Source organism: Anolis carolinensis, chromosome 1 (genome assembly GCF_035594765.1).
Source record: "Anolis carolinensis isolate JA03-04 chromosome 1, rAnoCar3.1.pri, whole genome shotgun sequence".
Lineage (NCBI taxonomy): Eukaryota > Metazoa > Chordata > Lepidosauria > Squamata > Dactyloidae > Anolis > Anolis carolinensis.
In genome coordinates, this window is record NC_085841.1 from 125,262,752 (window position 1) to 125,277,470 (window position 14,719).

Consider the following 14,719-nt stretch of genomic DNA (forward strand, 5'->3'; position numbering starts at 1 on the left):
CACACAGAAACATAATACAGTTCAACCATGTCATGGGTAAACTATGCATGACAATCTGCTATAGCTTATCATTAGTCAGCTATCCCATTAGGAATACCATCTCAGTTCACCAATCTCTGGCAAACAATGAGACTAAAAAAAGGAATATGTCCTAGGCAGATCCCAAAGGTTATTTTCTTGCTGAGGACTAAAGCAAAAGTTAGAGAAGCCACTTTCATTGTAAAGATGGCCCAGTGAACTTCTCATTCTTCTCTGGGATGTAACCCAATGTATTAACCTTCCAGCATAGCATACTCAGTAAAACAGCACAACCCTTACTTATATGTCATAATTGCCTACAAGATTCAGTTCAGGATGTTCTGTGTGGTGGTAGTAAGGAGACATAAAATGGAAGATGAAAATTCCTACCTGACCATGAAGCAACCAGTCAAAATCTATGTTCAATATTAGAGCAAGAAACAAATCAGGGCTGAGACAAGTGCAAAGGCTAGAGCAGAAGGAGGCACCATCCTTCCCTGCATGCTCTGGAGCAAGGATGTCCTGGTCCATGGTCATCCCTCTGCTCCTTTCAACAGGTTTTTCGACCAGAAAAAGTTCTGTGACCTGACAGGTGTCTTTTGCACAGCATTAACCAAAATTGTGTGTGTGTGTGTGTGTGTGTACACATACATACATACACACACACACTACCAACCAGCTTAAAATGCTACCATAAATTTATTTGTAAAAAGTTTGCAATTTTTTTCATGGCATTGTCCCCCCCCCCCTCCCCTTTTAAAAAGAACACAGTCAAGATCTTATCAACATGTCTCATTTCTATTTCATAATGTCTCTATAACTGTCATTTTGCTGTGATGGGCATTTATATAGTTACACAAAGATTTTTCTCTTCCTCCTTCATAGTAATATGTTATTCATAGAATCTCCTCTACTTGAATCTCTCTGCTGGTCTGATAGCTTGTTGATAAGTCCTAACTAAAGTAGACCCAGTCAATACATTCTTGAATGAAGAGTCAACATGTAAATAATCGTAATGAATTCAATAGGTCTGTCAATTCTAGCCTGGAGTAGAATAAGACTTGAGTTTTAGTTAGAAGTTAGCAAATGTGAATGTATAATAAAATGCCTATTTAGATGCAATAACAAAGCTTTTCAAGTATATATTTTAAATGCTTCCTCTTGTCCTTGCTTTTTTTGAAGTTAGTCTCAGAGGGATGTGTTAGAGGCTTATGAAATATATGTGCAAACTCTACTAAGAGGTCTTGTCTTTCCAATCTCAATACTTTCAAGAAAGATACTGATACCCTTGGGAAAAGAATATATCTAAAACAAACTGTATTATGTCTTCATGGACTGGGTGAGAAATTAAATAAAATATGGGCATGATGGGCTGTGATTTACACATTGTTTTTGTTGTTCAAGACTTTGACATTGCTTTGCTAGCTCTGTCTTTTTTATTCTGAAACAGTGCAATTCATTGCCATTACTGCCCACAAAAGGAATAGTTCAAGCAGTTTCTTCAACAGAATTCAAAGCCTAGAAGACATATCCCACTCTTATTACCATGTTCAGAGCATGGTGATGCTATGAAGCAGACTAACACCACCTCTGGAAAATGCTCAACCTGCTCCTCATTGCACATGGAGCAGGAAAGCCTTTTTGAATGTGAGATATTAATGCTCTCATTCATGTTCCTATGTCTGCCATAATGAAAGCTACCCTCCTTCCTGCACTATCTTCCATAGTATAGATGGAAGGGGTAGGCCAATAATCTATATATATAAAAGGGTAATGAAATTTCGGCCTAGGACAAAACAACAAAACTACACATCCCAGAAACACTAAACCTGGCAGCACAACCCCTCATCCATGCCTCTACGTTCATACAACAAAAAGAAAAGAAAAATAACGTCCTAATTAGAGGGAGAGGAATAATTTCTTTCATCCAATTGCTGCCAGTTAGAAGGCTAAGCTCCGCTCACTTGGTCTCCTAGCAACCCACTCACCCCAGGGGACAGGCAGAGTTAGGCCTGATTTAGGCCTCTTCCACAGATTATCTAATTGGCACTAGATTATATGGCAGTGTAGACTCAAGGCCCTTTCACACAGCTATATAACCCATTTATAATCTTATATTATCTGCTTTGAACTGGATTATCTTGACTCCACACTGCCAGATAATCCACTTCAGTATGCATTTTATACAGCTGTGTAGAAGGGGCCTCATAGAAGGGGGGTTAATGTCAGGGGAAAACCTTTACCCTTGACTTTAACTACCACCAATTCCTCAATACTTTATTTCCCATACCACCATACTTTGCCACAGCAACACGTGGCCGGGCACAGCTAGTCTATATATATAAAAGGATAAAGTTGTGGGGGCAGTGACTATAACAACAAAACTAAACATCCCAGAAATACGAAACTTGGCAATACAATGCAAAAGCCTTGCCTCCCGGTTACAACAACACAACCACACCACAAAACCACAATCCGGACCCACAAAACTCACAACACATTATGACTATAACAACACAACTAAACGCCCTAGAAATACAAAACTTGGCAACACAACGCAAAAGCCTTGCCTCCCGGTTGTAACAACACAATCACACCACAAAACCACACTGGATCCACAAAACTCACAACAACGCATCATGACTATAACAACACAACTAAACGCCCCAGAAATATGAAACTTGTCGACACAATGCAAAAGCCTTCCCTCCCGGTTGTAACAACACAACCACACCACAAAACCACAATCTGGACCCATAAAACTCACAACAATGCATCGTGACTATAACAACACAACTAAACGCCCCAGAAATACGAAACTTGCCACACAACTAAATGCCTCAGAAATACAAAACTTGACAACACAACGCAAACGCCTTTCCTCCCGGTTGTAACAACACAACCACACCACAAAACCACAATCCGGACCCACAAAACTCACAACAACGCATCGTGACTATAACAACACAACTAAACGCCCCACAAATACAAAATTTAACAAAACAATGCAAAAGCCTTGCCTCCCAGTTGTAACAACACAATCACACCACAAAACCACAATCCAGACCCACAAAATTCACAACAATGCATCATGACTATAACAACACAACTAAATGCCCCTGAAATGCGAAACTTGGCAAAACAATGCATAAGCCTTGCCTCCCGGTTGTAACAACACAATCACACCACAAAACAACAATCTGGACTCACAAAACTCACAACAATGCATCGTGACTATAACACCACAACTAAACGCCCCAGAAATATGAAACTTGGCACACAACTAAACGCCCCAGAAATACAAAACTTGACAACACAATGCAAAAGCCTTTCCTCCTGGTTGTAACAACACAACCACACCACAAAACCACAATCCGGACCCATAAAACTCACAACAATGCATCGTGACTATAACAACACAACTAAACCGGATGGCCATCTGTCTGAGAGGTTTGGGTGGGTTCTTCCTCCATGACAAAAAGAAAGAAAGGGGTTGGACTGGATGCAAACTACAAATCCCAGCACCCCATAGCATGGAGTCCATGCATTTCAATTAGTGGCCTCTTCCTTCTCCCTTTCCCCGGCATCCAACCCATTGACCCAGTTCCATGGCTCTGCAGGCAGGAAAGGCTGGGATAGAACGAAGGAAGGAGGGAGGGAAGGGAAGCGAAGGAACGCCAAGGACAAGAGCCCTCCCTCTCTGACCGGAAGGCCAAGAGCAAAAGGGAGAGAAAGACCATTGATCCGGTTATATTTACCCTCCTTTCTGACCAGTGTGTTCTTATCAGCGACCTCAGGATTGGAGCAGAGAAAGGGAACAGCATAGGAATAAAGGAAACAAGGAGAGCACCCACTCTATCTATCCATCCACTCATCTATCCATCCACTCACCCACTAATAATAAACACCTACACAGGCAAGAATCTGCCATGCACTGAGGCTACAAGGCCATTCAGTGCTCATCCACCTTCCCAATCCCCCCTACATTCACACTTGGCCTCCAAAAAAACAATTACAATGACAACAATAACAATAAGAATCAACACCATCACAGGCAAGAAGCAGCCAGGCACTGAGGCTGAGAGGACAGTCAGTGCTACACTGGGCCTCCAAAAAACAATACAGTAGCATCTAACTTATCCAGCCTTCATGACCACTACAACAACAATAATAATAAACACCTACACAGGCAAAACAAAAATAATAATAATAATATAATAAAACTTTATTTATACCCCGCCACCATCTCCCCAACGGGGACTCGGGGCGGCTTACATGGGGCCATGCCCAAAACAATACAATATAAACAGCATATAAAAGAACAGCACAACACAATACAATAAGCAATACAGTAAATAATATCCATTACAAAATAAAGCAAGAAGACAATAAAAACAAGGGCAGACCACATGAACATTAAGTTAAAACTCGGGGTGAGAAAGACATAAAAATAAAAACCACAGCGAACAGGGTCATAAGGGAGTGGGGTATTCTGGAGGATAGATATTAGAGGGAGCAACGGAAAAGAAATATAAAATGGTTACTCTCCAAAAGCACAGCAAAAGAGCCATGTTTTCAAAAAGACTATTGTACCACAATAAGATATAAACCGCACTCAGCAGAATCAGACATCACGATTAACAACAAACCAAAGACAATAGGGATCTCAAGCAATTATCAATCAACACAAAAATTGAAGAAGGTAACAGACTTCAAGTACTACTACTAATGTGAGTATAAAGAAGGGTGGAGGTCACAGCATAAATACAACCTAATGTAGACTGACCAACACCACCAGACTAAGCCACAGCAACGCGTGGCCGACCACAGATAGTAAAATATAAAATAGGCTAGGTGAGCACATAACATGCTCAAATCTCATCCTCTTCTTATTCATAGGAACACAACTCTATATGAAAACAACAAAAAGGCCATTGTGGCATCCTGAAGAGAGTATAGGGTTTGAAATGATCAGATCCATGACAGTAGCATTGCCAATCAGATGGCTTCCTGCACACCCTGTTGCTATAGGTTGATAAAAGAAGCCAGCATTATGTGATGGAACCAACGGGACATGGGCTCTCAAGCCATATAAGTATTTACTCATGAATTTTAACTGATTAACCAAATCCCCACGAATGTCCAATGAAGTTTATTTGTCTTGAGTGTCCACTGAAGTTTATCGATGGAGCCTGATTTCTAAATTATTTTGCGTTATGGAACTACTCATCATGATTTGTTAAAAAAAAGTTTCACCCCCCCCCCCATTTTTTTTTCTGGCTATGGTCCACTGCATGGGTGCTGGTGGTATTTGCAGGCATAAATAACTGCTGCTGTGTGAGTTGTTTCTGGCATTCTCTACCTCTGTTTTCCTGTCAAGCTGGAAGAGAGACCCAACACACCGTGGATTCTTCAAAGCTGCTAATTACTCAGAATACAGAAGATGGGAGTCAGGATGGGGAAATGCCAGAAATCCTGAGGCAGCAATAGCTGAACAGCAGTGCTATTGCAGCAACTGAAAGTAGTTGTAGTTGATGGGACTAAGGAAAATAATTATGATTCCTGATCCACAGACTTGATATCCATGGTTTCATGTCTCCACACTTCACTCTTCTCTAAAGTGTTTGTGGGATTCTCTGGTCCCTCCAATGTGATTACATGGCATGACTCCAGCCTAGCTATACTCAAAATATTCATGGTGTGTGTGTGTATGCATGTATTGAAATGTACATCCTATGGATACAGGGGGTCATAATGCAAGTGGGAACCTCACCAGAATTCAGCTAAATGTTTCATCCCACTCAGCCCAATTCTTTTATGGTTTCCATTCACAGTCCCATGCCTACATGCTAATTTGTCTGTTTCTATCTATCTATCTACCTATCTATCTATCTGTCCAAATTGTATGTAGGCATTGTCGTTGGCATTCCCTGAATGGTGGGCTATGCTAGTGTCCCCCTAGAGACACTGCAGGCATGTGTGAATTTTTGCATTTTATACAATTGTTTTTCATGCTTTCATGTTGTCTTGGCATCTACTGGATATGGCAGACATTACTTCAGCATGAAAAAAAATCCTGATATGATGTTTAAATAGGATTATCCTGCTAATCAATCTGAATATCATTAGCGATAGTTTATATGTAAATATATGGCAATGCTAATGGTTCTATACATATCAGTCTGAATTACATTGTTTATATATATTTCACATAACCATAGTGAGGTGCTCAAGGCATTAATGTTAATGGTGCATGACATTGTAAGCATCTTGATTGCAATCTAGATTGAATCAAATCCATAGACAAAATCAGATTACATTGCTAACTATTTACCATATACGCTCATTGTAAATTCATTGTAAAATACTGTATTGACAGCAGATGGCAACCTTTCAAAACTGTATTTGTTGAAAATATTTATTAAATGTTAGGGGAAAGTGCATTTAGGTTGAATGTCTTCTCGTTGAAAGGATTTACATCAATCCTATGCTTTCTTGAAAACTATCAATTTAAACATGTCTAGTTGTCATCTTCTCTCAGCTAAAGTTTATTTACTGCAGAAAAACCAGCTGTTAAAGTTCAAAAAACCTGCAGCAATGTAACAGAGATATGGACAAAGAAAGGAGTGGCTGACAGGAAGAGAAAAAGCGGAATATTGCGTGAAGTTACATGCTCTCCAACATTTCACAGATGAAAACTGGGACATGTGTGGCCAAGCAACATCACAGTGGCCATGCTGGCAAAGATTATACATGAGGATGGACACACAAAGTTAGGACAGGCTGAAAACAGTTTGCTTTTGCCTGAGGCTACAAAGAAAGAAGATTTCATCACCTTCACTAATCTGTATTCTGCTGAGTCAGCTGAGTGTAAACTACCTTTGCACTTTGAACTCAATTTGAAGCAATTGAAGTAAACTGAGGGGAGCAGAGATAATCTGGATCATCTTAAAAGCTGCTTTAAAAATGGGATGGAATGATTAATTGGGACTGCCCCTGCCCAATTGGGATAGTTGGAGAGTGGAGTTTCTAACCATAAGAATCATCAATTGAAAGGGATCTGATTTTTCATTTGTAGAGCCACAACCCCTTTGCATTAAGGTACATTGAATAATTTCTTTAAGTGCTCTCTAAGATTTAATTTTCTTATGTGGACTCACACTGACTATGGTGTGAACCTTTCTGAAGCCTCATAGCAGTGATCTATGTGTTCAGGTCTCTCTATCTAAGGTTGGCCTTCATTCACTTTTTATTCACACTCAGATGGGGAAAGAAAAAAATCCTTCCTTGGTACTTGACAATCTCACCTAAAAACAATGGTGTTACTGTTATGGTTGATCCTTATGGCTCCGATACTGGGAGACGTGGTCGTAAGACTCCTCGAGAGTCAGACTCTCTTGAGGAGCGAGAAAGGAAACGGCTGCGGGACTTATTTGCAGAACCAACTGACGAAGACTCCTTTGAGGGCTTTACCGAGGGAATGGAGGAAGAGATGGTTAGCTCAGAGGAGGATGACATGGAATGGACTCGTGTGAGGGAGGATTTGGGTGCCACCGGCAATAATAGTATGGAAGGCGACTGGGGGGTTTCAGGATTAGACCCGTGGACGAGCTGGAGGGATGGAACGGGATCCACAGCTGGGGATGCTGTGGGGCGAAGTCAAAGGTGTTTTAGCTCTGATGAGGAGGATGATGATGAGGCACCTGGAATTAGGGTAACAGCTGACAGCGATGAGGAGTTGTAAACTGGCATAAAATGGGGTTTGGAATCCAGGGCTAATTGCGTTGGGCAAGGTAATCTGGACGAACGCTTGGGCTCCTGTTGGGAACTTCCTGAAGACGGGTGTGATTCGTTTGCTGAATACGTAAGTTGCCAAGGACACTGGGCATGGACGGCGGGAGGAACTGTGTGGGCTTTTGTTGTGCAACCTGTGTTTAATCTTAATAGCTTGGACCTCCGTCGTCTTTTTGACGGACACTAATTGCCTACTCTGGACTGACTGACTGACTGACTGACTACGACTTCGGACTAACCTTCCTGTGGCTATCGTTGGAACTGGTGAATTAAGGCATCTGTACCTGGCTTTCGACCTTCGGACCGGATTGGGACCTCGCTGACCGCTGCTGCCCTGATTGATGTGTTTGAACCCGGAGTTCGCTTGCTGCTCGGAGGAGTAACTTCTTAGCTACTCAATCACAGCTTTTGGCAGCAGAGAAGTATCTGCTGCCAGTTACTTGTGCTTCTTTGAACCTTGTTTACCAGCTTTTGTTTGTTTATAGTGCCAAGCTGAAGTAAGCATTTTTGGTTAAACCCGGATTAAACTCCGGTTTAATCCGGTTTATCTTTTGAACGTTTTTTAGTATCTTTTCACCTTGAAGGCCAGTGTTTGCCTAGCCCTTTGTCTTTTACGGGCGTTTTTGGTTCTGTAACTTTAATAAACTGTGTTGAATCTTATCTGGTGGCGTTCTGTCTGTGACAGTTACCTTCTAAGGGACTTTTTTTTGGCATAGTGTTCATTTGTGTATGGTTTAGAGGAAACATGACAAACTTTGGTCACAGAATGTAAAAGATCCCTTTAATTACTAGCATCACCAGTTAATAGGATCAGGTGTGTGATTAATTAAAATTTATTTTATTTCAATTATTGTCCTGAGATTTTAGGGTATTGCCAGTCACAGTTGATGGTGGATTCAATAGATATGGTATAACAAATTAGTAATGTTTTTTTCACTGGATGTCCAAAAACTGATTACTAGTTTTGACAGATGACTTTCATATCAAAATGTTCACAATGCCAGATTAATTGCAGAAACTCCTAAGCAGTTCTATAGTTCTATACACATGAATGCTGACAATCATATTCAGATGATTGGCAAAATTCTCCACTGAATTGGTGGAGTTTTTTTAAAAAAAAAATCCAAAGTGTAGACTGCCATTATTCAAATATGAGTTTCATATATTTACCACATTTGGGGCACTCAAACCAATACTGCAGACTCATATAATCCAGTTCAAAGCAGATAACCTGTGATCAGATCCTGGGATATAGGGCAGTGTAAATCCAGCCTTAGTGAGCATGGCAGAACCAGTCTCTGCAGTACTAGAAAGACCTATTGTATGGAACCAAAACTGAATCAATGAATTATGATAGATATCTAACAAGATGGGGTTTTCAATTCAAAAATACAGCTGCTACTCCTTCGACAATGACTTAACCTTTGACAGCACTCATCTTGATGACTCCTTTGTTAAGTTTTGCACAATTATTTTCATTTTGAAAGCACACCAACTAATTATGTACACCAACAAAGCGTGTGGCTTCTTAAAAAAAAGGCTTTCTGGTAGATTGTATATGTTAGTGTTTTTTTCTATATAACATATCCTCTTGATATGAGTTCTGATAGTAATTGCATTCAGCTTAAATCTACACTCAGCTATATAGTCCTACTTCTTACCTGGGCATCGCTGTTCACTGCACCGTCTAATCTCCTCTCCCGTTCCTTCACATTGTTGTCCAGTGATAGCCACTCCTTGACATATCCTTATTCTCTTCTCCCAGCCACTATCACATGACTTGGAACATCCACTCCAGTGGCCCCAGTGATTCCATTGACCATTAGCTGCTTGGAAGAACTTAAAATCATCAGCATACCAACAAAATGCATACAAAAAACTGCATGATACAAAATTTAGAAAGGTAAAACAATATTAATAAAAAAAACAATGTTAAGTATGCTCCTGATCCAGTCACAGTTAGGAAAATTATAATAATCCTACTTGCTAAGCTTTAAACATGTTCTTCAATATACCATTAAGACACAGGAATTTAGTATGCTTATGTTGTGCCTTTTGTTTTGCTGTTAATGTCTTTATTAGAGAAATAAAGCTGAGATCCAATTGGGAGGCAACTCAATTGAAGAGAACTCACTTCTGTGTAGGCATGCTTGGATTGCACTGTAAACATGGTTTGCTGACAATCACATTTTCTCAGCTTTGCTGGCACCCATTATCACATAATATTTCAAAATAGCTGTCTAACACTATTTTTCATTTTGGCAGCTATGCTATGTTTTTAGCATCTTATTTCTAATGCTTTTGTTCCTTTGTATTCACCACTGCATGTTTTGTTCACCTCTATTATGCCTTTCTTGCATGGTTTTCATTAATATAACTTTGCATTGTTTGACATGAAACAAATATTCCTATCAAAAGTGTTCAGAAAATAAATCCCTATAAATCTATTCATAATGGTAGAAATAATTGCTGCTTGTAGCTTTTCCTTAATTTTGCAGATAAACCAGCATTATGTTACCCTTTCAAATTTCATATATATATATATATATATATATATATATATATATATATATATTAAAAATCTTCAAATATGTTTAGCAGTGCAAATTGCCTACATCTGTGGAGGAACCAGGGCTTTTCTATTCTCTTTGGCCCTAACGTTATAGTTGCATTAACCTAAGGGAGGCAATCTATGTTAGTCCTTCCAGCACCTGCTCTCAATTGTGGGACCAGAACACATTTGCCTAACCTCATGCTATTTCTGTCCTTATATAATTTTTATCCTGGACAATTATTTCAGGTTACATCCAGGCCAACCTTTTTATGCTGTGCTGTTTTGGTGCATGTTGACCAGCTGGTATTCTTAACTCATCCTGGTATAGCAGAGCTTCAGCCAACATAATCATTCTGTCTACATTTCTTCTCACCATCACCTTTCATCTCCAGATGAAGGGTGTATCCATGGGAGGGGAGACAAGGTGTGTCTTCCAGTATATTCTCACTGTCATCAGTTAGGTTACCAGCCATCTATTTATTTATTTAAGGAAAATAACTAGGATTTTATCGCATGGAAGTTATAGCAGCAAAAAAAGACATTCCTTTTCTATTAAAATTTCCCTGCATTCCATTGAAGTTTTCTTTTTGAATGTAGGAATGACAATGCACACTTTGAGTTTCCACAAACAGCAGTAGTTTTTGGAAGCAGGGTAATGATCAACCTTCTTCAAAGACTTCCTTCCAAAGGTCTTTCCAAACCCACTCAGCACCCAATTCTGTTTTTTCCTGAATCTTTTGAAGAAAATCTTTTCAAACCTTCACAGTTACACCCCACTGTGCACACATTTCTTTCATTTCCTTGCCTCCAAAAGGTACAAGCTATCAGTGTTTTAGATGTACACACTCAGAAATAAGTGTTTTCAGTGGTCCTGGGTAAAACTCTGAGCTCTCCCTTCACCTTTAGGAAAAGCTCCAAGCAAGGCAACATGAGGCTATGCCTGAGGCATAACCATTTGGTGGATTCCATGTCTGTGAGATGGCAAATCTGCCCCAGGTGTGAGTTTCAACTTCCTTCTCCAAGCCACATTCAACATATCCAAGAGCCTGAACTTTGTCCTTGGAAAAAGTTCTGCTTCCATGATAGACTCTTTATGGTTCAAATAAAAACATGGAATAGATTCACCACTTTATAGATATGCCAACTAGCTCTTCTGCCCCTGACAATAATAGAGGGAAGGAAACACGCTGGCACATGATTTCTTTGCAGAAAGGATTGGAAAATGCTTTTCTGGTGCAGTAGCAAAAGGGAACATAACGGTGACACTGGCTGGGCAGCTGTTGCGAACAAACACTCTTTATCTTCTGAGTTTTATCTTATTCACAAGGGTGAGATCTTGAATCTGGTGAGATCCTAGATTACTAATTACTGTCACACCTGCATGTTTTAGAGTTGAATTATCCATCTTAGATCATCGGGGGAGGCCCTGCTCTCGGTCCCACCTGCCTCGCAGGTAAGGCTGGTGGGAAGGAGGGACAGGGCCTTCTCGGTGGTGGCTCCTCGGCTGTGGAACACTCTCCCCAGCAACATACGGCAGATACCAACTCTCCTAGGCTTCAGGAAAGCCTTAAAGACATGGTTGTGCACACAAGCTTTTAATGAATGAGAACATGGACTTTATATGACCTGTACAAAGATTTATTGAGGATTCTGGATGAATGGATTCCAATCTTGGACATGCTTAAAATTTTATATAACGTGATTTTATTTTGCAATGGTATCTGTTTTATATGAATTGTTGTTTTGTAGATTGTTTTATATGAATTGTTGTTTTTTACATTGTTTTTAGGCATTGAATTTTTGCCTATTTATTGTAAGCTGCTTTGAGTCCCCTCAGGGAGAAAGGTGGGGTAAAAGTGATGTAAATAAATAAATAAATAATCAATTAAGAATATTGATAACACAGTATCTTAAACATCCTCCTACTACACAGCTCAGTTCATTTTTTACAATTAGAAAAGGCAGAGACCATCATTTTTGTGATATATTTTAAAGTTTCTCTCTCTCTCAATCACACAAACACACACACAGTATACCCTCATTCATTTCTGTGGCACTAATATATAATTACAGTATTGATATTTTATATATGGGTGTATAGACACACGTATTTGCTCTGCTTGTGTGTTAATGTATAGACACACACACTAACACACAGAGCCAATATGATAATTCTAAAGCCATGGTATAATAAGAATTAATATTATACTAATACGTAAAAAAAAAATGAAGGGAGATTTGAGAAGCAGATAAGTGTATCTCCTGTTGACTGTGGGGCATAGATCATGTGTTGGTGCTCCTCTGAGGCTGTCTGTAAATGAAAGGGGCAGCTCTTCTGCAACAGAAGCTGCTGCCATACCCAGCTGGACAGAGAAACATTGTGAGCTCAATGGCTCATCCTGAGTGCTAAATATGAACAAAGCCTAATGTATTATGAAATGTTTGTTAGAGTAGTCTTTGGTATAGAAAAAAGCCAACAAATAACCTGGAAAATCAGCAGTTAAGATATTCCCCATCTCCTGATACTAGAACATAATGGGACGGACAAGGACAGCAAGGAAATGACATTGACTTGCTAACTAAACAGTAAATAGAAGTGCATTTACTTCAGGTTGCCTGTCAACTTATTATGACTCGATGAACTTCAAAGAAAGAATATTCATAGGTTTACCATTATATTCCTGTGAAAGATAATCAGTGGTAATTGACATTCCTTGGTCTTCCATTTAAGTACTAACCATGACTGGCCTGCTTAGATTCCAGGTTCAGAGGGCATCTACCTTCAGTGTATTTGTATCAAATTGAAGTGTACTGGAGGTAGCATGTAAGAAAACTGAGAGGGGAAATCCTTTTTAAAAATAAAGAAAATCTCCTTTGAGGATTCTCATACATTAGATTGTCCTAATTCTTTTTTAAAAATTCAAGTAAGTACTTGAAGAGGGAGCAAGCTTGTTTTCTGCTGCCCTGCAGACTAGGACACGGAACAATGGCTTCAAACTACAGGAAAGGAGATTCCACCTGAACATCAGGAAGAACTTCCTCACTGTGAGAGCTGTTCGACAGTGGAACTCTCTCCCCGGGGCCGTGGTGGAGGCTCCTTCCTTGGAGGCTTTTAAGCAGAGGCTGGATGGCCATCTGTCGGGGGTGCTTTGAATGCGATTTCCTGCTTCTTAGCAGGGGGTTGGACTAGATGGCCCATGTGGTCTCTTCCAACTCTACTATTCTATGATTCTATGATTCTATGATTCTAGCACATGATCTTGGAGGTGTCTTTGGACAACGCCGGCTCTTCGGGTTAGAAATGGAGATGAGCACCAACCCCCAGAGTAGGACAAAACTAGACTTAATGTCAGGGGAAACCTTTACCTTTACTACTAAGTACTGCTTGTATAAGCAAAACCATAACTATAAAGGTACACAAATTTCAATTTTAATTGGCAACACTAGCTACAACTCTCAGAATCTCTACAACTCCCGGAATCCCTTTGCCAGCATTGCTGGATTGTAAGATTGTAGGAACAGAGTTTTAAAAAAGGAAACTTCTCCAAACTTTGGTTTAGAATGTTGGGATGGTAAACTTGGTTTCAGATCCCTACTCAGCTATCATAAAGAAAGATTAAGATTTATTTTAATATTAGTTTTTCCCACCTTCCCTAAATACACATACACAGCATACAAGAATGTATTTTATTTCTTGAGAGGATCTTATGTACCTGTGCATTCGGGGTTGGAGCACTCCCTGCTTTCCGCCCATGGACCTCTGCACTCGGAGCCTCCATGAGCAGCTGCCGTACACTGTCGGCTTCTCTGTTGTGTACCATTGGAACAGGTCACCGAGCACTGACTCCAAGCACTCCATTCTTGCCACTGGCCATCAACTATTGCAACACACACAAAACAGAAATAGAAACTCATGTTACCTGACCAGGTAAATCTAGGAGGGGATCATAGTTTAGATTATTGATTTTGTGGTGGAAATAACTTTTGTTCTCGCAAATCAGCTGTACTGTTTTTATACCACAATTCACATATATTCACATATATAATTTTCAAACTCTTTTTAGATACACTGTCCAGGCAATTTTGAGAACATTGCAACACAGAGATACAGATAAAATGACAGACACACAGCGCTATCATTCAAGACAGAAAACATATTAGAATATATTGTGGCAGCCAGTGTTCAAGTGTGACTATGAAGTAGGCTACCAAACGGAACAGTGATCCTTCTATCTAGTCCTACCTCCACAACACACTTTCCATAAAATCCTGGGCATTTTATGTAAAGTCTAGGCAGCATCCATGAGTAGCCAAGTGCTAGAATGAAGAGGAATGGGGTGAAATGCTAGATAA

The 14,719-nt window shown here is 39.9% G+C and overlaps 1 protein-coding gene across 5 annotated transcripts in view; it reads right to left on the reverse strand.

The window, feature by feature from the left end:
• adgrb3 (adhesion G protein-coupled receptor B3) overlaps window positions 1-14,719 on the reverse strand; it is a 678,053-nt gene that overhangs the window by 400,633 nt on the left and 262,701 nt on the right. For all 5 annotated transcript variants that reach the window (XM_062969068.1, XM_062969070.1, XM_062969067.1 and 2 more), the window contains 2 exons: window positions 14,080-14,244; window positions 9,474-9,638 (listed from right to left, as the gene is read on the reverse strand). In XM_062969068.1, the coding sequence (XP_062825138.1) occupies window positions 9,474-9,638; window positions 14,080-14,244 (330 nt within the window). The remainder of the gene's footprint in view (window positions 1-9,473; window positions 9,639-14,079; window positions 14,245-14,719) is intronic.